The sequence below is a fragment of the Nomascus leucogenys genome, chromosome 12, assembly GCF_006542625.1.
Source record: "Nomascus leucogenys isolate Asia chromosome 12, Asia_NLE_v1, whole genome shotgun sequence".
NCBI classification, from domain to species: domain Eukaryota; kingdom Metazoa; phylum Chordata; class Mammalia; order Primates; family Hylobatidae; genus Nomascus; species Nomascus leucogenys.
Genome location: NC_044392.1, coordinates 49,482,425 through 49,505,547, shown reverse-complemented (window position 1 = coordinate 49,505,547; position 23,123 = coordinate 49,482,425). Strand labels below are relative to the sequence as shown.

General features: G+C 44.9%; 3 protein-coding genes and 1 long non-coding RNA gene across 14 annotated transcripts in view; 2 read left to right on the top strand and 2 right to left on the bottom strand.

The window, feature by feature from the left end:
* Window positions 1-9,138, bottom strand: part of MRPL9 (mitochondrial ribosomal protein L9) — a 41,109-nt gene extending 31,971 nt beyond the window's left edge. Inside the window, exons 1-7 of one of the 4 annotated variants that reach the window (XM_030824523.1) lie at window positions 8,965-9,135; window positions 8,628-8,784; window positions 8,014-8,138; window positions 7,763-7,813; window positions 7,104-7,205; window positions 6,466-6,549; window positions 5,297-5,834 (exon numbers count right to left, since the gene is read on the bottom strand). In XM_030824523.1, the coding sequence (XP_030680383.1) occupies window positions 5,703-5,834; window positions 6,466-6,549; window positions 7,104-7,205; window positions 7,763-7,813; window positions 8,014-8,138; window positions 8,628-8,784; window positions 8,965-9,117 (804 nt within the window). In that variant the 5' untranslated portion in view covers window positions 9,118-9,135 and the 3' untranslated portion in view covers window positions 5,297-5,702. Of the gene's footprint in view, window positions 1-5,296; window positions 5,835-6,465; window positions 6,550-7,103; window positions 7,206-7,762; window positions 7,814-8,013; window positions 8,139-8,627; window positions 8,785-8,964 lie in introns of those variants that run through there. The other 3 variants (XM_030824524.1, XM_030824525.1, XM_030824522.1) reach the window with 3 other exon arrangements.
* LOC115837629 lies at window positions 840-5,304 on the top strand. Its single transcript, XR_004032665.1, has 3 exons — window positions 840-1,496; window positions 2,870-2,957; window positions 5,225-5,304. It is a non-coding gene; the product is annotated as an uncharacterized LOC115837629 (long non-coding RNA).
* The window catches only part of TDRKH (tudor and KH domain containing), a 29,804-nt gene continuing 11,979 nt past the window's right edge, over window positions 5,299-23,123 (bottom strand). Inside the window, exons 7-20 of one of the 7 annotated variants that reach the window (XR_004032662.1) lie at window positions 20,978-21,138; window positions 20,633-20,805; window positions 20,357-20,421; window positions 19,928-20,079; window positions 19,601-19,702; window positions 19,247-19,343; window positions 18,950-19,041; window positions 8,965-9,139; window positions 8,628-8,784; window positions 8,014-8,138; window positions 7,763-7,813; window positions 7,104-7,205; window positions 6,466-6,549; window positions 5,299-5,834 (exon numbers count right to left, since the gene is read on the bottom strand). Coding sequence is in view for 6 of the 7 variants with exons in the window: in XM_030824517.1 (XP_030680377.1) it covers window positions 18,989-19,041; window positions 19,247-19,343; window positions 19,601-19,702; window positions 19,928-20,079; window positions 20,357-20,421; window positions 20,621-20,805; window positions 20,978-21,138 (815 nt within the window). In the remaining variant the exon portion in view is untranslated. Of the gene's footprint in view, window positions 5,835-6,465; window positions 6,550-7,103; window positions 7,206-7,762; window positions 7,814-8,013; window positions 8,139-8,627; window positions 8,785-8,964; window positions 9,140-13,793; window positions 14,717-15,956; window positions 16,150-17,961; window positions 19,042-19,246; window positions 19,344-19,600; window positions 19,703-19,927; window positions 20,080-20,356; window positions 20,422-20,620; window positions 20,806-20,977; window positions 21,139-23,123 lie in introns of those variants that run through there. The other 6 variants (XM_030824517.1, XM_030824521.1, XM_030824518.1 and 3 more) reach the window with 6 other exon arrangements.
* OAZ3 (ornithine decarboxylase antizyme 3) lies at window positions 8,490-15,493 on the top strand. Of its 2 annotated transcripts, none has more exon segments than NM_001290275.1 (5): window positions 8,490-8,805; window positions 12,817-12,953; window positions 13,692-13,867; window positions 14,326-14,411; window positions 15,236-15,493. In NM_001290275.1, coding segments are annotated over 5 exon segments (573 nt in total). In that variant the 5' UTR covers window positions 8,490-8,773; the 3' UTR covers window positions 15,379-15,493.

Genomic DNA, 23,123 nt, shown 5'->3' with positions numbered 1-23,123 from the left:
TGCCTCCGGACCATGTACACTCTCCTGCCTCTGTCATAATATAGTCTGAAGGGACCTGGATCATTAGGACATACCATAGGACATCCCATTACTGCACTGATGGCATCATGGTAATTGTACAGGATGAACCTGAAATGTTACCTGTATCAGAGGCCTTGGTAGGATAAATCTTCTTCGAATAGTAGTGCAAGAATCCTACAAATATTCAGGATCTTGCCAGATCAGTGAAGTTTTTAAAAGTCCAGTGGTCTGAAGCATACCAGGACATTCCCTCCAAAGATGATAAGGAGAAATTTTGCATCTCATATTTCTCACCACTAAAAAGAACAATGCCTTGCAAATGTCTTGGGGTCTATTGCTAGCATATTCCATACTTGGAAATGTTGCTCTGACACAAATATCATAGGTGACACAAAAGGCTGCCAACTTTGAGTGGGTCCCAGAGCAGGTAAAAGCTCTGTAGCAGGTCAAGACTGTGATACAAATGGCCCTGCGGCTTGGATCACAAGACACCATATTATATTAGAGGTGTCAGTGGTGAGAAAAGATCATATACTGTTCATGATAAATCCCAATAGTAAGTCACACACAGCCCCCTGTAGTGCTGGAGCAATGTCATGCTATCTGAAACAGAGCATTATACACCTTGCAAAAGATAGCTCCTGGAATGCTACTGAGCCCTAGTTGAGACAACGTGCTTACCTATGGGATGTTAAGTGATGATGTATTATAACCTGGGTTCTGTCAAACCCACAAGTCATAAGGCTGGGTGGGTTGACGGGTCATCCTTCATAAAATGAAAGTGGCATATGTAGAATTGGGAACAAGCAGGGCTGGAAGGCAAAAGTGAGCTACATAAGCAGGTGCCCAGATCCCCTGTCACCCACTACTGATGCACTGGTGGTGCTTTCTCAATTTACATCTGTAGCCACATGGATCGGAGATCCCTCATGACCTGATGACAGAAGAGGAAAAAGGCTGAGCTTGGTTAATGTACAGTTGTCTCATTAGGTGAAAGTAAGCTGGAAATACACTGTGGCTGCACTATGGCCCCACTTAGAGATGGCCTGTGTACCTGCCAGAAGTAAGAATATATATAGACTCATGGGCCTGGAAAGCAAACTGGAAGATTAAAAACAAGGAAGTGTGGGGAAAAGGCACATAACATACCCGAGAATGGGTATACAGTGTGATGATTTTTGTATTGCAGGTTAATTCCCATCAGATAACATCCACCACAGAAAAGGCACCAACCAAGCAGATGGAATGACTTAGCCAAATAATGTTAACCAGGCTTTGTTGCTGGCACCCCAATGCTGGCAAAGTGAGCCTATGAACGGAGGAGCCACAGTGGAGCAAATGCAAGGGTTCAACGTCATGGACTCATCAAGTCTGATCTAACTACTGCATCAGTGAGTGTCCAGCTTGCCAGCAACAGAGACCAACACTTAGCCTGATGTCACCATTCCTCAAGGAAACCATCTAGCCACTTGGTGGTAAGTTGATTACACTGTATCCTTGCTACCTTGGAAGGGGAAGTGTTCTATCTTGAAGGGACATTGATGTATATTATGGGTACTGGTTTGCCTTTCCTGCCTGCACAGCCTCGGTCAGCAACATCATCCAAAGGTTTACAAAATTTTGATCCATTGGCCTGAAATCTTGTGTAACATTGCATCAAACCAAAAGACCCACTTGATAGCAAGGAGGTACAATGCTGGGTACATGATGGTGGGATCGGCTTTAATCACATACCATACTATGCAGAAGCTGCTCCCTGATAAAGTGCTTGTTAAAAGCACAGCTAAGGCACCAGATTGGAGATGATACCCTGTAAGGATATCATCCTTCATGATGATATATCCTTCATGATGCAGTACACACCCGAGACCAATAGCCATGGAATAGTGTATCCTTAAGGAAAATATATGGCTCTGGGGAACAAAGGGTGCGTGTAGGAGCAGCCTGCCATTATCATCACTCCCAGTGACCCAATTGAGGAAACTGTGCCTTCTATCCCAACTCTGGTCTCTAAGGGTTTAGAAGTCCTGGTTCCCAGAAGGGGAATACTTGCAACAGTGGACACACTGAGTCTCACTAAACTTTAAGATATGGCAGGCACTAGATTACTCCAAATCACTACCAAGAGACAAGAAGGCAAGGAAAGGAGTCATTATCAGGAGGTGGGGCGGCTATTACACAGTGGGGACAGGGAAGAATATATCTGGCACCCAGATCATCCACTTGAGTATGTTTCTCCTTGCCCAATTTTGATGATAAATGAACAAGTGCAGTCATAGCCTGAGAAGGGCATGATGGCCAGGTACCTCATCTGGTAACCCACATGAACCAGAGGTACAAGTCTGAGGGGATTGGGGAAAGATCAACAATAGGTAGTAGAGAAAGGAGGTGAATGCCAGTTGCAAACTCAAGCTACAGCAGCAGAGGCTGTGGCCTGTTCCAGATCTTCCTCTTTTAAATTTCCCCAGAAAGCAATCCATCAGAATCCTGAAGAAACCATTCCAAAACTAATGAAACAAATCAGTCTGAGCAGTGCAAAGGGTGGACTGCAGTGTTGACTGTGGTGTGCTGCCCATATTTTCCCCTTGAGGACTGAAGCTGCTAAGAATGCTGACAGCTGTCACCTGTGCCCCATCCAGGGACCGCCTTTGGCTGAAGTGAGCCACCTCACTCAAGATCATACCCCTTTCCTGGTCAAGTGGGGAGATAAGGTCCAGCCCACTTACCCTATTGGGGCATCCTGCAGAGCCATCCTAGTTTGAGCTCCTGATTGACTGAGGCGTTTGTTAAGACTGCATCAGCTCCATTTCTCCCTATACCCAATTCTACTGCCTTTACTCCCCAATAGGTGTTGATGCAGATAACTCCTCCCACTAAATTTCTGCATGTGAATCTCCAACACAGAGTGTTTTTGCCAAGAACTCAACCTATGGCAGGTATTTAAATGCTTTTTAAGGTTAGCTGTGTGAAATGTGTGCTTGTTGCTCAATTTCAGAGTTTCATGATGGTCATGTTGAGAGATGCTGTGTGTGTGTAATTAGCCTACCATTTCAAGGACAACAGGAATGGGGATCATTGAAATGGCAAATTTCAGTGGGCTTGGGACTCATGCCGAGGCTGCAGGTCCTCCCCAAACCTCAGGAGTGTGTCCAGGATGGCAGAACTCTGTGCTTCAGTTTGGGGGTTAATTCTGGGTGTCTCCAACTCACTAGGGATTAACTGGGGTACAGAAATGTATGCATCTGCTTCAATCTAGATTAGCACTTCCTAAATGCTGGGGTCTCTGCAAGTTAATGGAGGCTCAAACCTTTCAGAAAGTTCTGTTAAATCCAAGACTGAGTGTGCCTACCAAAAGCAGTCAACCATCTTTCAAAACAAGAGGGTCCTGCTGGGAGACACTGGCAATGAGAAGTTCCTATAGGACCACAAGATCAGTCTGGGGCTGGGTGCGGTGGCTCATGCCTGTAATCCTAGCACTTTGGAAGGCCGAGGCGGGTGGATCACCTGAGGTCAGGAGTTCAATACTAGCCTGGTCAATATGGTGAGACCCCCCGTCTCTACTAAAAATACACAAAAAATTAACTGGGCTGGTGGCGGGCTCCTGTAATCCCAGCTATTTGGGAGGCTGAGACAGGAGAATCGCTTGAACCCGGGAGATGGAGATTACAGTGAGCCGAGATCATGCCACTGCACTCCAGCCTGGGCAATAAGAGTGAAACTCCATCTCAAAAAAAAAAAACAAAACCAGTTTGGGCTTCAATATGCCCAAATGGGATATGAGGGCACCTATACTTACACTGATTGCCCCTTCATTGGTAATGTCTCCATCTGAGGGTGGATCCCGTCTGGCATGGTGACCAAGATAAAAGATGCAAAAGATCAACATCATCCACCAAGACTATTTCTACTACATGTGTAAGTACAGTTGCTTCAAGAAGCACAAGAACATGTTCGTGCACCCATCCCCTTGCATCAGGGATATCCAGATCAGCAACATCATCATAGTTGGGTAAGCACCAGCATGAGCAAGATGGTACACTTCAACATGCTCATGGTCCCCAGTGCCACCAAGAAGCAATTCCAGTTGAGTCTGGATGTCTGCCTACTCCCTAATGTGAAATAATGTTATTTTCCCATTCAAAAGAAAAAAAAAAAAGAAAAGGGTGGGGAGGGGAGAAATGCTAAATTTCAGATAGTGCCAGTGCCAGACTTGTTATAGAGCTCTGTCAAGTATGAAGTTGGCTATAGTTATCAGTGCAACTACTGATGACAGACTTTCTCATTAGCTGAGATGGGATGAAAAGTGTTTAACTGACTCAGAGTGGTAGGTGAGCTCAAACATGAAAGAAACCAATGTCTGGTGTGGATAGCGAAGGACTCAATGATCCCATCTTTACTACCCTAAACTGCATGACCTCACATTGTATTTGAGTGACCTTGGCACAATCCACCTGAAAATGAATGTTCTTTTTTCTACGAATGAAACTTTGAACTTATAGAAAACTATCTACTTTCAGGCCAGGCATGGTGGCTCATGCCTGTAATCGCAGCACTTTAGGAGGCCGAGGAGGGTGAATCATGAGGTCAGGAGTTCGAGACCATCCTGGTCAATATGGTGAAACCCCATTTCTGTTAAAAATATAAAAAATTAGCCGGGTGCTGGCACATGCCTGTAGTCCCAGCTACTTGGGAGGCTGAGGCAGGAGAATCATTTGAACCAGGGAGGCGGAGGTGCAATGAGCTGAGATTACACCACTGCACTCCAGCCTGGGTGACAGAGCAAGACTCTGTCTCAAAAAAAAAAAAAAAAAAAAGAAAAAAGAAAACTATCATCTACTTTCCTTATCTCCCATCAAGACATCCATTCATCCATTCCAGAATTACCTTATGACTAGCTCCCTATCTTAATCTTGGTCTAGAAAATTAAGGTAACTTATTTTTCAGAATTTCAGGAGCTGGTTCAAGGAACAAAGTTCCCTTTTTAAGCTTCTTTCATCCCAGCTTTCCAACAATTACCCTTAGGCCTTACTCAGGTCTTAGAGAAGTAGAATCCATTGTGCTTATTCACACTGATGACTGCATCAGTGTATCTAAGAAGAGTAAGTGTTAAGACCAAACACATCATCAACTTGTTCAGCACAATTTGTTCATACCACAGTAACTGTGGGATGCAGTCTAAGATATTCTCTTCTTTCCTTTTTAGCAGCAAACCTCTGTGGCTCAAGGAAATCTCAGTTGGATGTCCTGTCCCATCTACTCAAGACCAGTAAACAACACTTAAAAAGAACATAATCTCTTTATTTCTGCTTGGGATACAAATGTTCAGTTTGGATGATGAGAATGAGGCAAGTACTGGAGACAATGGCTGGCTCTTCTGTTTGTCCCAATAAACTCCAATGGAGGAAGAAGCTAAACAGGTTTTGGATGGTTTCGGTCTATTGTATCTAGCTTATCAAATCTACAGCCTGGTACTTCTGGAACAAGACTGCCCCAGTGATGACAGTTAAAGATAAAGATGGCAAAAATGAAGAATTCAACATGTATACGCAGTGCAGTCTGATGTCTTCAGATGTTCTCTAAAATTCTGTATTTGGTCAGAGCTGGGAGTGAGATCAGGGTGCTTGCCCATTTCTGCTCCACTGCTCCTGATTCTGCTTTGCTGCCTTGGAGGGAGAGGAGATTTAGATCTGGGGGCTGGTGGGGGCCATGGCCTTGGCAGCTTGCTGGGCTAACCAGTACTTATATCTTTTGGTCTTGGGCTTCTCAAAGTTCACAACAGACATAGGCACTCTCACAGTATCAAGCCCATTTACCTGCATACAAAACAATGGGAATTCTCAGAGATCAGTCAGGTAGGTAAGATTTAGCACCACCTAATCCCAGCTTTTCACCCTGACTTTTCTCCCAGTCAGAAAAAGGAGAGTTAGGGCTGGGCACAGTGGCTAATGCCTGTAATCCCAGCACTTCGGGAGGCTGAGGCAGGTAGATCACCTGAGGTCAGGAGTTTGAGACCAGCCTGGCCAACATGGGGAAACCCTGTCTCTACTAAAATACAAAAATTAGCCAGGCATGGTGGCGTGTGCCTGTAATCCCAGCTACTATGGGGGCTGAGGCAGAAGGACCACTTGAACCTGAGAGGTGGAGGTTGCAGTGAGCTGAGATCGTGCTACTGCACTCCAGTCTGGGCAACAGAGTGACACTCCATCTCAAAAAAAAAAAAAAAAAAAAAAAAGAAAAAAGGGAGGGGTAGGTGCTAGGTACGGTGGCTAACGCCTATAGTCCTAGCTACTTGGGAGGCTGAGGTGGGAGGATCGCTTGAACCCAGGAGTTTGAATCCAGCCTGGGCAATGAAACAAAACCCTGTCTTTAAGAGAAAGGAAAAAAAAGGAAAAAGTAGGGGGAAAGGAGAAAGAAAAGAAAAAAGAAAGTATGCAAAACACTCACCGTCACCTCACACCAATACTCGCCCCACCGTGTGATAGGCTCTTCTGGTAACTTTAACGTATGTGGGGCAACCACAACACCAAGCTACAAAAAAAAAAAAAAAAAAAAAAAAAAAAATCTCAGCTCAAACGAACTCTGTTTTCATGACTGCCACTCTAGGGAACCTCATAAAGAGGGTTACAGGATTTCCTGCACAGGGATGCATAAAACTGGGGTGTCTACTCTGGCTGATTCCATGGGAGAGAAGGGCATACACCTTCATAGACGGTAGTAGAGAAATATTCAATTCTGATTCTCAGAAAGGGAGGTAGATTCACAAAGAGAAACAGGGCTTGAGGCCAAAACCACTTCATCCACAAAAGTAACAATTCTCCAGTGAGTCACAAATCCCCAGCGTTTCCCTAGGTAGACAGGAAATAAACGGAAACCACCACCTTTTCCTATGAATCTTCAAATTCTATGTGACTATCCTTAGTCCTTAGCCATTTCCTTCCCATACTCCTGCAAACTAACCAAGAATACTTTCCTTAACTATAACTGGATGATCACAACCCTTCCTAACAAAGGGATCAATCCCAGGCCTCCTTCCCAGAGGCAGCTTCCACCTCAGGGGTAGAGTGATTTTTGGGAACACTCACATTCTTGAAGAAGTGGCGGGCAACTATTTCAGGGTTCAGCTCCCATTTGACATTGTTCTTCATCCCTACCTCCAGGCGACAGCTTTTTAGAAATTTCACTGTCTGAAAGGAATTATGAGTTGGAGTCAAAGGAAAGGAAACATGTCAGGGTTACAAGGTATGCAAGCCAAGCATGATGGCTCATGCCTGTAATCCCAGCACTTTGGGAGGCCAAGATGGGTCTCCCAAAGTGGATCACTTCAGCCCAGGAGTTTGAAACCAGCCTGGCCGACACGGCGAAACCCTGTCTCTACCAAAAATACAAAAGTTAGCCGGGCATGGTGGCAGGCACCTGTACTGATTATCTTCTCATGTGTCCATGTTCTCTCCAACTTGTACGTAAACATCCTTGAAGGCAGAGCCCTCATCTCAGACTATTCCATGGGTTCCCTGATTCCCAGATTGGGACCTCCCTTGGTACTTTAAGGCACTTCACGCAACACATCAGGGATCTCCCAAGAGGTCTACATACCGGTTTTGTGGGGCAGCCACAACACTTCCCCTTTCTCCCACTCTTGGGTCTGCAATCAGGAGATCTCAAAGGAATCAGGGAGACTCTCAGGGTGAGGTTGGTTAAGTCTTGTAAGTGACAAATAAATACTTTTTACGTTTCTACTCACCGCCTCACCTGCCTTGGTCTGGATCTTCTCTAATTTTCCTTCTTGTCTCAGCTAGAAAAGAAAGTTAGAGATGAAAAACAGTAAAAGAAAAATGAGCCCATGTTAAATAGCATCAAACTATTCCTATGCTGGGCATTGGCTGGGCTTCTGGATGCCTGTTCTTCTAGTTCCTATTTCATTTTCAAGTTAAATGTCAAAGGGAAGGAAGCTGCGAGAGAAAAGAAGTCTCTCTGTCCTTCCTTTGAGCTCACCAATTTCTCCTCTTCAAACAGCTTCTTGTTTTCAGGGGATGCATATACAGCCAGTCCCTGAAGAAGGAGTCGATTCCGGCCCAAAGATTTCTTCACTGAGACCAGGTCACCCCGGACTCCAACATCTGTCAATGAGAACAGAGACAGGGGAATTAGAACCATCTAGGAGTCCCTAAAGAAAAGATGATCAAAGAGAGAAGCACCTCTTACTTTCTCACAGTGCTTATTTTTCCTAAAAGAAATGCTAATTCATATTCACTAGGAAGAAGATCTAAGAGACTGCTAATTAGTTTCTTTAGAACTTGATGTATAAATTTAATATCCCCTGTACAGAGGGAGGAGTTGTCCCATGGAGGATTTCAGTATATGTGGCACAAATTGTCAGGCTCCTCTCCCCACACACTGTTAATGATGTTGCTGCCTTTATGTTTTAATTTTCAATGCTGGAGGCCAATGTCACAATCAAAATAGTTTTTATGGCTTCCTCTTCTCACATATAGAGTTGATTATTTCCACAAAGAAAAAGCAAGGCAAATAGTTGAGGGGGACGGGCTAGAAAAAGCTGATGCCAAACCGGACCAGCCTGAGAGGAAGCGCCTCGGCCCGGGCCTTACTCTCCACCGACTGCGTGAGGATGAGCTCCAGGTTTTCTTTGGGCCGATGCTTCGTGTCCTCCACCAGTTTATAGACGCGATGTCGCCGGTGCAGGCGCGGCTTCCGGCCCTCCCCGGCCAGCGGTACCTTCCACCAGCGCTCCACGATGACCGTGCCCTGGCGGCCAGGAAAGCGACGGTGAGCTAGTCTCCACAAGGAACACCCCCTCCCTCCACCACGGCCACCAGCCCCTCAAGGAAAGCCCGCCACCCCCACATCGGCTCCCTCCAGGTCCCAGTGCGCCTCCAGAAACAATACTCGAGCGTGTCTACCCCCTACCCCACACTCAGCCCTCACCCGATTTTGAGAGAGGCTGAAGTCGCAGGCCAGGTCAGGGGACTTCCCTTCATGTCGCGGCCGCAGTAGCTCCTGGGCGCCTCCCCGCAGCAGCCGCCCAGCGCCCGCCCGCAGCAGAGCTCTGCCCGGGGCCGTGACAACGTGCGCCGCCATGTTCGCAGGCACAGAATGAGATCTGAGCGAAGACCCGGGCGTCGGGCGGCAGGAAAGGCCCCCGCCAGGGCTGCCTGCGGCGCGCCGGCGCGGCTTTGGTCTGGGCTGAGCGAGGGGATGGGGAGCGGGCCGGGGGAAAGATGGCACCGCGGCTTGCCTGTTTTTACTTTTTGGCAGAGGGGACGGACGCCCAGAATTACTGACTGATAATGGAATGAGTGTTAGGTGGACTGACGCCGGAAAAGACGCTTTTCCTCTTGAAAGTGTGGGCTTTGCTTTAGCTCTAGTTGCTGGGGTAACTTTTAATTCTGACGTTCTGTGATGACTGGATACTGACGGGAGAATGAATGATGCTCTCGCTTTTCCTTACTTCAAATCTACCTAAAAGTGGTAAAGGATGGGATCTCTTGGAAAACTCTGCCAGCTCCAGGAGGAGCCTAACCCTTAATCATTATGCTGCAGTATTTAAGCTAATAAAGGAGAATTCTAAATCACAAGCTATGTAAACCATAGTAAAAAAGCAACTATGGTAGGGCCGCGACAGTTCCCTCTGGGGAGGGTCTCGGTACTGGACAGAAGACCATAAAAACTGGATGAAAGAAGGTCCATTTGGCAGAGATTATGGAAAGACTGGCCCTTAAACATACTGACCAGTCCTCCTTCCTCCTAAATACGCTACTTGGCCTCCTGGACACCGGTCTTCTTCAGTCTCGTTTGCTGATTTCTCCTTTTCTCCCCGCTTCTTAGAATGCCCCCGGGACTCCGTTTTTGAACCTTTACTCTTCTCAGGATACACTCACTGTTGATCTCATCCAGTGTCGTGGCTTACAATACCATTTATATGCCAATGACTCCCAAATTTCTAGTTCCATCCTAGACATCTCCCAAACTCATCTCAAATATTCAACTGTTTATTCGTCATTTTCCTCTTATGTATCCAAAGGACACCTCAAAGTTAACTGTCCCAAACTGAACTTATTTTATTCCCCCCCTCGCCCCCAAAACTGCCCCATCTGCACAGCCTTTTTCCTCTCAGTTGACAGAAACTCCATTCTTTCCATTCTCTTTTCTCTCATACTCCATCAGGAAATCCTGTGGGTTCTACCTTTAACTTACAGATAGTCCCTGACTTGGATTTACAATTTTTGAGTTTGTGATGGTGTGAAAGTGATGTGCACTCAGTAGGACATCAATAAGTTACATGAAATATTCAACACTTTATTATAAAATAGGCTTTGTGTTAGATGATTTTACCCAACTGTCGGCTAAGTTGTCTGAGCATGTTTAAGATAGGCTAGGCTAAGCTATGGTGTTTGGTAGGTGTGTTATATGCATTTTCAACTTACGATACTTTCAACATACGATGGGTTTATCAGGACATAACCCTATTTTAAGTCAAGGAGCACTTGTAGTTCCAGAATCCAACCACTTGTCACTACCTCCAATGCTCTACCTTGGAGTAAGACACTACTTTCTTCTGGATTACTGCAATAGTCCCCTAAAAGATCTCCCTTAATTCTCTACAGTTTATAATTCTCTGTAGCTTATTTATAGCAGCCAGAATGATCTTTTTAAAGCATAAGTCAGATCATGTCATTCTTCCACCCAAAACTTTGTAATGACTTCCTCCTTTACTCAAGGTAAAAGAAAAAGGCCATCAGATGGTCTACAAGGCCATACATAATCTGACCCCATTAGCTCCTCTATAATTTACACTGCTCCACCCACAGTGGCCTCCTTGTTTCTTGAAAACAGGCACATTTCCTGCTCAGGGCTTTTGCACTGGCTGCTTTTGCGTTGGATGCTCTTATCCTCAGATGTTGGCTTGGTTAACAACCTCACATCCTCCAAGTGTTTAATTAAATGTCAGTTTTTTTTCAGTGAGAGATCACCCTATTTCTTACTGTAACCCTGACCCATCCCCTTCACATTCCTTATTTTCCTTTATCTTGCTCTATTCCTCCCCACCCCATAGCAGTTACCTTCTAACATACTAAATAATTTACTATGTTTATTTTCTAGGTTTGTCCTTTCACTTTTAGAAGATATGTTCCATATGGCAGGGATTTGTTTTGTTCACTGATGTATCTCAAGCACCTAGAATAGTGGCTGGCTCATAGTAGACCCTCAATAAATATTTGTTGAATGGATAAATATGCAGAGGTCTCAAATTGGCAGTCCCAGAATCAAATTTTGCTTACAATGTTGTTTATCAACAATTTTTTTAGTAGTCGATTTTTTTTTTTTTTTTTTGAGTCGGAGTCTTGCTCTGTACCCCAGGCTGGAGTGCAGTGGCGCGATCTCAGCTCACTGCAAGCTCCACTTCCCGGGTTCACGCCATTCTCCTGCCTCAGCCTCCCAAGTAGCTGGGAATACAGGCGCCCACCACCACGCCCGGCTAATTTTTTGTATTTTTAGTACAGACAAGAGTTTCATTGTGTTAGCCAGGATGGTCTCGATCTCCTGACCTCGTGATCCACCTGCCTCGAACTCCCAAAGTGCTGGGATTACAGACGTGAGCCACCACGCCCGGCCCAGTAGTCGATATTTTTAAAAATTGGTGAGATTTACTACAAAACTGTCTTTCCAGTTTCTGTTCAAAAATCATACGATACAGCACCATCAAGTCTGCATTCTTGCATGGAACTGGATGGAATTGAGTTGTGTGGACTTCCTTTAGATAAGGTGTGAGCTTTCCTATTTTGCTACAGCCCTACCCTGCCACTCCACTAATTTCCATAAGCTGTCTAGGCCCCTGAAGGCATTTAGTTGGCAATTGCTACCCTACAAGGATTCAACAATCTGTAGCAACCCTGGGTTATTAAGGGTAGGGATGATAATAAAAATACTCAACTGGTATGAACTGGGAACCAACTAATCAGGTCACCACTGGATCAGAGCCTTGGAAGAGTCAGATACCAACTATTTACTTGCTGGATTTTAGGGGAAAGGGAGTGTCCACAGAAGAGCAGGGTGGGTGGGCACAAGTGCTCAGGCAGGGCTTTTGGCCAACCAGTACAGAAGTCTTCAAGTCCTATTTTTCAATCATTCATACAGCCATAACATGCATACTAGTTGAATATGAGCCCTGGATAAGGGATTAGGGTAGATGAGCAGCAGAGTGGAGTCCTGAGGTGACATAAGGGCTGACCCCTTATCCATGTCATAGTGCCCACCGGGTCACAATGCCACCAGGTTGCCTAAACCTCTGCCACCCACCTGTGAACTTCACTTTGCCACAGGGAGGCACTGAACTGAAAAACTGCCTTGTAACAGGTGTCGCCCCTCTGTCTACTCCCTTTCTTATATCAAGAGGGGAAAAACACGTAACTACCTCTACCCGATCTGGTCTCCATACGCCTATTACCTTTACTGTTACAAGTACCGGATCACCCTCCGGGAGAAGATGCTGCCTCGTTGTTATAAAAGGTACTTGTTTTCATCTCTATTTGTAGTTGTTTATATAATATGTAAGGAAAAAGTAAAAGAATTTGAAAGAATTTCCCAAATGGCAAGAAATAACAACAGAATAGGGGGTGGAAAGCTGGCATGGAACTTCAGAATTTTTCCATCTGGTTGGCCCAGGAACATAGAAACAGGCTGGACAACAGAAAATACAGATCATGCCAGAGCCTGGTACTGTGTATCTTCCCACCTCAGATTCCAAGATAAACTAATTTGGGTCTCTTTCCCAACCAGCATCACTTATAAGGAAGAGGAGGACTTGACACTCCAGCCCCGTTCCTGCCTCCAGTGCTCCTGAGTCCCTAGTAGGCCTCCAGGAGGGCAAAAGCACCGAGCAGGGTAACCACGACCAGCTTAAAGAACTGTATTCGGTAAGTGGACTGTCAGCTGGTGCTGTGACAGGGCAACCCTTTTCTTGCATACCTTGCAGAGGAGGGACATTAGCAAGTTGGAAGATGAATTATAGAGGTAGACGGAATCTTGGAACGCATGTGTAAAAGCTACTTGTTATATAGACAAGGATTCTGGCCCACAGACTATAAAATCAAGGTCATACAGATGGTAGTGAAAATCAGGATGGGAAAAGAGGGAGTGGGGACAACGGCAGAACAAACTCTATAGGACTTCTGGGACATAAAGCTGTTTAGATGCTAAGCAGGATCTGGAATCCAGAACTTGCCCACATATCATATTGCAATAACAAGCCTGGTTGTACCTACGACATTTTAAATAGAAGAATTTAGAGAAAACCCATATAATGAAAAAAGTGGAAATTATTAGTGAGAAAGGAAGCACATTATAAAGCTTTGTTTAAATCCTAAGCTCTCTGATGTAAACATTTCTAAGTTCCTAAATGGTTATTGTACTCCTGTGTTGAAGTCAGCAGGCAGTAATACTGCCTCAGCTGGATTGTTTGATATAAAGGAGAACCCCATAATAGGCATAGGCTATTAGTTCCTGGGACTAAGGGATATTATTGCATCTTTAAGATCTTGGCTCCGATTCTCCCAGGCTCCCCCCATCAATGCCCACCTTGCTTCAACAGACACACCCCAATCTGCCTGAGGTCTGATTTGAAGACTAGAGGAGCATTTTTACTCCTTTTCCAGGCTGGGAACTTGACGGTGCTGGCTACTGACCCCCTGCTCCACCAGGACCCAGTACAGTTAGACTTTCACTTCCGCCTCACCTCCCAGACCTCTGCCCATTGGCACGGCCTTCTCTGTGACCATCGACTCTTCCTGGATATCCCGTATCGGGCCTTGGATCAAGGCAACCGGGAAAGGTGACTGAGCCTGGATGGGAGAATTGGGAGGGGATAGTTAGGGGATTTCACCCTTCTATCATGTCATAGTACATAGGGCTAATTCTGGAGCTAGATATAAGCAATCCATTCACCTGGCATGCAGACAAGCCTGTGAGCTGAGCCAGGATCTGGGGTTCAAGGGATGAGTCCATGGGAAGTTGGACTCAGATCCAGAAATAGTTGAATAACGAAGTACTTTCTAGCTGTTCATCTCAGTAGTCCTTTCTCCCCAGACCCCTTCTGTGGCTTACATCCAGTGGTGTGCAATCTCTTGGCTTCCGAGAAAAATCTACCAAAACTAGTATAGCAACTTTCATTTCCTGACTTGAGTGGGTAGAGGGCAGAAAACGACCAATAAGATTTTTTCTGCTCCAAGTAGGTGTCTTTCTGGATTTTGAGTTGGCCAAACATTTTAACTGTTTTTCTGTGGCTCCTAGTTTGACCGCAACCCTGGAGTACGTGGAAGAGAAGACAAATGTGGACTCTGTGTTTGTGAACTTCCAGAACGATCGGAACGACAGAGGTGGGGATCTGCTGTTCTTCCTTGCTCTTCATGCTGAGGCAGCTGGATAACTCCTTTTCCTTTATAGGAGACCCTCTTCCCCCATCTTTAAAAATGCACCCTCAGGCATTTCAGGGATTCTTTTCTTCCCACCCACCACAAAGGTGGGAAGTTGTAACTTGTTCCATCAAGTTACAACCGGACTCTGAGGAAGCCCCTGCAGGTGGTGTTAGGGGTCAGATTGAAGGAGCACTGGTGAAATTACACAGAATCCATTCAACGGATGTGGCCAGCAGGACAAAATGGATCTCAAACTTATGGAGCACCTACAATGTGAAAGGGTCAGACATAAGGCCAAGGGAACGGGGACATATTTAACCGGATGCCTGGAGCATATGTTACAGAAACTATAGCCTCTTGCCTCAAGGAGTTCAAACTCTGTTGGATATAAGACAAGGGATGGTGAATAACCATTCATAAGTGATAGATATTATTTCAGAGCTTACTATGCCATCATTGTATTAGTATATAGGTAGACTTCACTCATCTCTAGTGTTAAGCACTTCATGAACATCGCATTTAATCTTAAATTCTGTGAGGAGGAAGGTTCTATGATTTATAAATGGAAACTTTTATAGATGGAAACTGAAGTTCTGCAGGACTAACTCACAGAACAAGTGTTAAAACCAGAGTTAGAGCCTAGGTCTGTCTGACTAAAGCACATCCTATATGCCTGCACTACACTGCTTCCCAGGGCCACTCCCTAGCGGAAGAAATCAAATCTGGGGGCATACATGTATTGAGTTTTAAAGCATGTTCTAATCATTTGTTCTATCCTTTCACAGGTGCCCTGCTGCGGGCCTTCAGCTACATGGGCTTTGAGGTGGTCAGACCAGGTCACCCTGCCCTCCCTCCCTTGGACAATGTCATCTTTATGGTGTATCCCCTTGAAAGGGATGTTGGCCACCTGCCCAGTGAGCCTCCTTGAACATGATTATTCCAACGCTTTGAGGGGCTGGAAGCCTTGACACATGGAATCAGGGGCCCGGGATGTGATTCAGGACACTTTCCATCCTAGAAATAAAGGGTAGTGCAATCATCAAGTGTTCACTGTTTCTTGGTGGGGTGGGTAATAGGGTTGGCTGGAGTGGGACATACACCTTACAGAGCTAAATTCGCTGTAAAGATCACAGGGACCTGAACTACGGAGGGAAAGTACCTAAGGATTTTTGGTTCCCTTTGCCTTCCTCCATGCCCCAAACTATTTCCCCATTTATTCTAACCATTTACTGAGCACTAATCAGTGAACTCCCTAGTTCAGAAAGACTGAGATTTGTTGGGCTGTTTTTATCCACATATTTCAGTTGAGGTGCTACAGATGTGGAGAAAACCAAAGAAGGCACATAGATCCCTTGGCTTTGGCCCAAGTTGGGGGATCTCAATGGACAGAATAGGTGACATAGAAGAGGGCATTCCAGGCAGCAGGAAAAGTACTGGGTTATACTAACAGAATGACAAAAGAACCCATCAGAATGGGCTGTAAACAGGTTAAGACTTAAAGGCATATTAAAGAAAAAGACTTTTATACATAGTAACAAACTGCAGGTAAGAATGAGACATTACTCATTTTCAGGGTAGGAAGTCTTATAAATGATTTATATCAGGGACCTCTATCTTAAGAGCAAAGGTTCCCTAAGGAACTCTGGTAGCACCAGTTCCAGGGCTGAGCATGCTTCAGCGAGTTCATTGCAGCCAACATCTGAAACATCAAATAAATGGAAGCTCCTTAAAGATTCCTCCAAGAGTACCTGAACTACTCACCAGAGCTGTTCCTTCACTAGAGCCTTTCTGCTAATTGGGACTGAGATTTTTCTTTTCTTTTTTTGGAAACAGCATCTTGCTGTGTCACACAGGCTGGAGTGGAGTGGTGCAATCTTGGCTCACTCACTGCAACCTCTCCTCCCCTGGGCTCAAGCGATTCTCGACCTCAGCCTCTCAAGTAGCTAGGACCACAGGCACACAGCACCATGCCTGGCTAATTTTTTTGTATTTTTGGTAGAGATGGGGTTTCAGCATGGTGCCAGGCTGGTCTTGAACTCCTGAGCTCAAGCAATCTGCCCACCTCAGCCTCCCAAAGTGTTGGGATTATAGGCGTGAGCCACCGGTGCCTGGCTAATACTGAGATTTTTCTGAGAAAATAAATTTTGAGAATTGTGGTTATGAGAAAATGTAGTTGCCATGTAGTATATAGGTAGACGTTACTAATCCCTAAATTTTAAAAAAAAGACCTGTGTAAGGCATCCTTATGTGCTAGTTTTAAATTTTCTAGTTTATCTTGCTTTATCCTTAAAAAAAGTTCACTTGCCATTTTTCTACCATTTCTACCAAATACATTTATATTTACTTTGAAGCACCTCAAGTACTTCAAGCCTCTCATTTGAGCCTCACAGTACTGTCAGAAATGGAAAGATGCTATAAGGAAACACATTAAAATTCTGCAAAAAGTTTACAGTGGAGATCTACTCCTTAAAGATTCCTCCAAGACTACATGAGCTACTTACCAGAGCTGTTCCTAGAATCCAGGTTTCTAGAATCTTAATCTGGGCTTTTTTTTTTGAGACGGAGTCTTGCTTTTTCACCCAGGCTGGAGTGCAGTGGCTCAGTCTCGGCTCACTGCAAGCTCCGCCTCCTGGGTTCACACCATTCTCCTGCCTCAGCCTCTCCGAGTAGCTGGGACTACAGGCGCCCGCCACCAGGCCCGGCTAATTTTTTGTATTTTTAGTAGAGACGGGGTTTCACCGTGGTCTTGATCTCCTGACCTCGTGATCCGCCCGCCTCGGCCTCCCAAAGTGCTGGGATTACAAGCGTGAGCCACAGCGCCCGGCCGCCTTTTCTTTTGAATAGTATAGGTGGGGTCTTACTCACACAGCCTAAACCTAAACTGGTTCGGGTTCCTAGTGAATTTGTTTTTTTGAGACAAGGTCTTGCTCTGTTACCCAGGCTGGCGGTGTGGTGGTGTGATCTGGGTTCACTGCAACCTCCGCTTCCCAGGTTCAAGTGATTCTTGTGCCTCAGCCTCCCGAATAGCTGGGATTACAGGTGCCTGCCACCACGCTCAGCTAATTTTTGTATTTTGTATTTTTGTATTTTTTTGAGACAGAGTCTCTCTCTGTCACTCCAGGCTGGAGTGCAGTGGCATGATCTCAGCTCACTGCAACCTCCGCCTCCTGGGTTCAAGCGATTCTCCTGCCTCAGCCTCCCACGCAGCTGAGACAACAGGTGCATGCCACCATGCCTGGCTAATTTTTTGTATTCTTAGTAGAGACGGGGTTTCACCATGTTGGCCTCAAGTAATCTGCCTGCCTCAGCCTCCCAAAGTGCTGGGATTACAGGTGTGAGCTACCGTGCCCAGCCAGTGAATGGTTATTTCTGAAGTGACTTTAGAGAAACAATATCAATGTGTACATGGGAGGGACACTTGTTTCAAAGATGGGCTTTCTGTGAGGCAGTTGGCAGTTTTCACCAGATTTAGGCTCACATCCTGCTTCCACCTTGTGAGTCAATCAGAATGTGGTTTTAGAAAATTTTCTTGAGAACTTTATTCAGCAAAAAAATCCTCCAAATGATTTAAACAGGACTGTATACTCTTCCTCTCTCTCCACGGGTGGATATGTGTGCATACATATAGATATTATACTAGCAATTTAGAAAATTTCTTGAGCCTCCTGTCTCCTTTCTACTTATATTTTAACTAAAGGTTACAGAGAAATAGCTGGAGCAGTTTCAAAAGCCTGTCTTCAATAACATATCAGCAATTGAGGCTGGGAGGCAGTATTCTCTTCCCACTTCCTGAGGCTTTTAAATATAATTATGCTAATTTTTGCCTTTGCCTCCTGATTCAACTGGGGTCTTTGAGTTCACCACTCAAAAGCTTTCCTACACTTGATCTTAGCCAAAAGGCCGAGAAGCGATCAAAAGCTTTCCTTAACCAGAGTCCCCTGATAAGGTGAGTCAGAAGTCTGCAGAATCATCACTTCCAATGACGAAAGCCTGACTGTTTCCCAGCCTCGAAAAGGATACAGCCTAGCAGTAATGTGCATCATGACTGGTAGAGGGGACTGAGCCTGACGTTGAACGGCCTGGAAGTAACACAGCAGTATTCAAACACTGGAGGGTTGGGGAGCGATCAGGAGCAGGAGGTGGAATGGGGGAGACACACTTGTAGTGTGGTAGTCCAATTTTTTTGTAGTCTGATGGGAGGAGAATATGAATTTGGTCCACAACAAGCCAGACTGTATGTGTAATAAAGGAAGGACTGCATGGATCCTTTATCATACACTCCTCTCCTCCAGGCACCAATTCCTACGCCAAATCCTGCCAAACACAGAAATACACAAAAAGCTTGAAAGTGCTCAATCTGAGAGCAAGTTAAGCTGCAGGAAAGCAGCTGCAGAGAAGTATATTAAGACAGGGCACGGGAAAGAGGGAATCAAAGCAAGTGCCCCACTGTCACCCTCATTACTTTCCTGTTGCTACAGATAGATGATAGCTGCACTCACACAGCAAAGCAGATGGCTGAGCAAGCTGAAGCCCAGACTTCAGAGTAAGTAGTCATCTTCAAGGTTATCATCACCAGACATAGAAGCAGCTTCTATTGAAGATAAATAAGAAGGAGAAAGTTAGACACTGCCCTATTCTAGCAGGCACTGCCAGCGAGGCTCAAAAGAAAAATGGACCTCTTGGTGCTCAATGACCTGACTAGGAACCAAGCCTTCAATTAACCTCCCTAGTCTGGAAAGACTGAATGAGAAAAGTTAATCTCCAAAGATGCTCTAGGGAGGAAATACTGCTTGTACCTGATAAGCTGAGGCAGGACAGGGTATGTGTTATCTCTCCAGAGCTCTTTTTGGTCTCAGTGAGCAAGGTGCTGAGAGAGGCATCTGTTTCTGTGGCCTGAGTGGATGAAAACAGGAAAAAAGGAGGAACATGTTGGCTTTTAGGAAAAAAGAGGCCACCCTTTCATTCTTCTCATAGGACCTGGTTAAGGCAGTTGCATTTGGCTACCAAGAGGGACAAAATGCTCCTTTGGTCAACTACTGGAGGAGCTCAAAGTCCTTAGGAAAGCTAACACAGTATCAGACTAGAAGCCCTTAATGTCTATGTGCTAGATTTGCCTGAAAGCAGCACCCTATATAACTGCAATGGCTCACCATGTCCTTCAACATGTCTGGGATAGCTCTGTTTTCTTCTACGTCTTCAGGAAGCTCAATTGCATATCCTTTGTGTACTAATTCTAGCCCAATATCAAGTTTCTGAGAAGAAAAATGAAAAGGGAATGATGTTCTCTCAGTAAGCAGGGGCAAATTTGAGGAAACAAGGCAGAAGGACTGACACTTTAAAGACATTCCTTTGGTAAGATGGTGAGAAAGATCTTACAGTAAGAGTAATATCAGATAAGGGTTTCTGAGAAAGAAAAAGTAAATTAGGCTATAAATATACTGAAGATATGGCAAGCAGTGAGTGAATGCCAGTCTTACCTTCCCATTGCTAGTATCATATAGGTAGATCTTTGGCCAAGTTGAGATCCCAGTCTGGACATAGCTAGAGATCTTGGCTACCAGAGGCTTCCAGTCAGCACAATGAGTGAGTCTATCAAACTCATCCAAAGCTTCCTCTTCCCACTGGTCACCTGGCAAAAGATTGTAGGGGTTACTGCTGATAGGGGTGGGGATTATACCCTGGAGGCAAGTTGGAACTACCCTTTTCTACTCAGGAAGGCACCTGTGTCTTCTCTGGTTGGGTTGGGTCTGCCAGGCAAGTTTCTGGCTGCTGCTAGTGCTGGTGAGGAAAAGGCACCTGAGTCCCCAGAATTCAAAAAGCCTGGGAATGTGAGAATTCCTTCCAATGAACTGTATGAAAGTTATTCTATTTGGAGGTAAGCTCAATAGGTGGCATGACCAATTTACCTGAGGGAGCGATCCGTGCCAGACTACATTCTATTGCTTGAAATGGAAGGCTTAGGAAGTCACTCCTGAAGTAAAAGAAACTAAAATTAGAATCCCGGGGCCAAAAACATCTTCTTATATTGCCGCTTTCAGAAAGAACCAACTAACATGAGATGATAACCATCTGCTCTCTGTAAACAGGTTCCCTTCCAAATCCCCCTGACAACTGCCAACAGCTCACCACCCTATGGTCAGAACTGAGTCAGTAGTTGGGATTGAGCTGACCTCAGCACTGACCTGAGAGCCCTGAGGTCCTTCAGTGGGCAATCTCCATTATCTCCAAAGTCAACAAAATAGAGGTCCAAGTTCCCATTCTCCAAGGTGCCGAGGACCCGGGCTCGATACCAGGAACCATTTGTAGGTAAAGGTGCTGCTACAATGTCTCCTACACGCACAGTCAAGTCTTCAGGCTGCATGTGGGGAGGAGGACAAAGGCAGAGAGTTACAAAGTGGTAGGCTCATAAACAGAATCGCAGGAGGAAGAAAGAAAAGTAGTTGCTCCACAGGGAAAGGAAGAGAGCACAGTGAAAAAGATATGCCTTCTTTTCATTAAACCCCAGCCCTGTCCCTATGGCAACTCACCACACTATTCTCATAGTGCTGAGTCATCTCATTGACAAGCTTATCCAATTGCAGGCTGCGGGAGCCAACGATCTGGATCCAAAAGTGGTTAGGGTGCTCAGAAGCAGAAACGTAGACTTCTAGGTACTCATCAGCATGAAAACTGAAGTCAGGACTGGGGACTGAACACAGAGGTAAGGATGGTGGCCACATCAGACCCATCTCTTGTTGGAATGAAGAGACTAACCAGGGTAGTGACAGGTACAAATACCAATGGCTGCTACCATTTTAAAATGGCAGGAGAGGCAACTGGATGAATCAAACAAGAATATCCTAAAGAAAGATACTAAGCTATCCTTTGTACCTTTCCATGTAACTGAGTAATAACAGCTTACATTCTTTGTCATGTGCTACATATTCAAATCAGTCACCAATTATGCAGAAAGTAAACCTCCATATGCTAGCTGCAGCACCGATCAGTAAAAAGGTATATGGACAGCAATCTTTACATGGACAGTGACGGACATGGGCCTGTTCCAGATCCCATTCTACCACTGACTCCTTACGTGACCCTGGACAAGTCTGTGAGCTTCTTGGGGACCCAGGTCCTCTTTGCCCACGCCAACACCTATGTACAGAAGAGAAAGCTCACAGCCTTTTCCTTTTCAATAGTGATGATTTTTAAAAACAGTAATGAAAAACGCAATATAAAATCTGGCTGAGAATTTTATTTGTTGATAAAGTATGTCTAGGCTGGGCATGGTGGCTCATGCCTGTAATCCCAGCACTTTGGGAGGCCAAGGTGGGTGGATCATTTGAGGCCAGGAGTTCGAGACCAGCCTGTCCAACATGGTGAAATCCATCTCTACTAAAAAATACAAAAATCAGTCAGGTGTGGTGGTGTGCACCTGTGGTCTCATCTACTCAGGAGGCTGAGGCATGAGAATCACTTGAACCTGGGAGGCGGATGTTGCAGTGAGCCGAGAATGTGCCATTGCACTCCAGCCTAGGAGACAGAGGAAGACTCTGTCTCAAAAAAAAAAAGTATGTCTAGAGAAGCAATATTATGTAAATCCAATTATTTGATGTATTACTCATTTGTTTACTGTGTCAGCATTATTTTGCCATTTTCATCAGCTGTTTTATATTTAGAAAAATACTTATGTTTAGTATTAATTCAAGTAAAATATTATTACCAGTAAGGAATATCTGTGATGATAGACATAAGTGTATTCATGAAAAAAGACTTTTTATTGCTTCCTATTTTGGGTAATCTAAGCCAGTATTTCTTTTTAAAAAAATATTTAATTTTTTTTTTTGAGACAGGATCTCACTGTCACCCAGGCTGGAGTGCAACGGTGCAATCCCAGCTCACTGTAGCCTCGACTTCCTGGGCTCATGCGCTTCTCCCATTTCAGCCTCCCAAGTAGTTGGGACCACAGGTTGCACCACCACACCCTAAGCCAGTATTTCTTTTTTTTAAACAGAAAACCTAGGTTATTTGTTAAGCTGTTACAAAAACAAAACAATTACCATTTGAAGTACTTTGAGGACTTTATCCCAGACTCATTTGTTCTGTTATAGAAACTAAACTAAAAGGTTGGAAATTAAAGGATATAACCTAAGAGGTTATAACACAGCGGGCTGGTAAAACATGGCGAAAGGAGCTCTCTCTTTCCCACCCTGTCTACTTATACCTCCAAGCTCCTGTGCATTCTCCCCACATAGGTCTGCTAGCTTACGGAAAATGCATACAGTGAAGGCAGGAATTATAGGCCTACTCAGAGGGTACCCAGACACAGAAAGTTTTGGGGTAAATAATAAACTACAAATATCCTCTTGGTTAATTCATTTTTGTTAATAAAGGTGATGTATCTATCTTTCGCTGGTGACAACTTGTCTCAATATAGTCTGTCTCGAGAAAGAAGTAGTTCAGGTTGGGTTTTGGAAAAGGAAGAAGACTTTCATCAACTTTGCTTCAGAGTGGAAGAGGCACCAAGTTCTCTCCTACAATTAGGAGCAGAATCTTAAACCTGCATAAATCATTTTCAGTGATCAACATCTGCATCCTCAAACTCTCCAGCAACTGTTGGTGTGGATTCTACCTCCATCCCATCTTCAAAATATCTTACTGAATCTTCTGTCCTGACCCCAGCCATATTATACT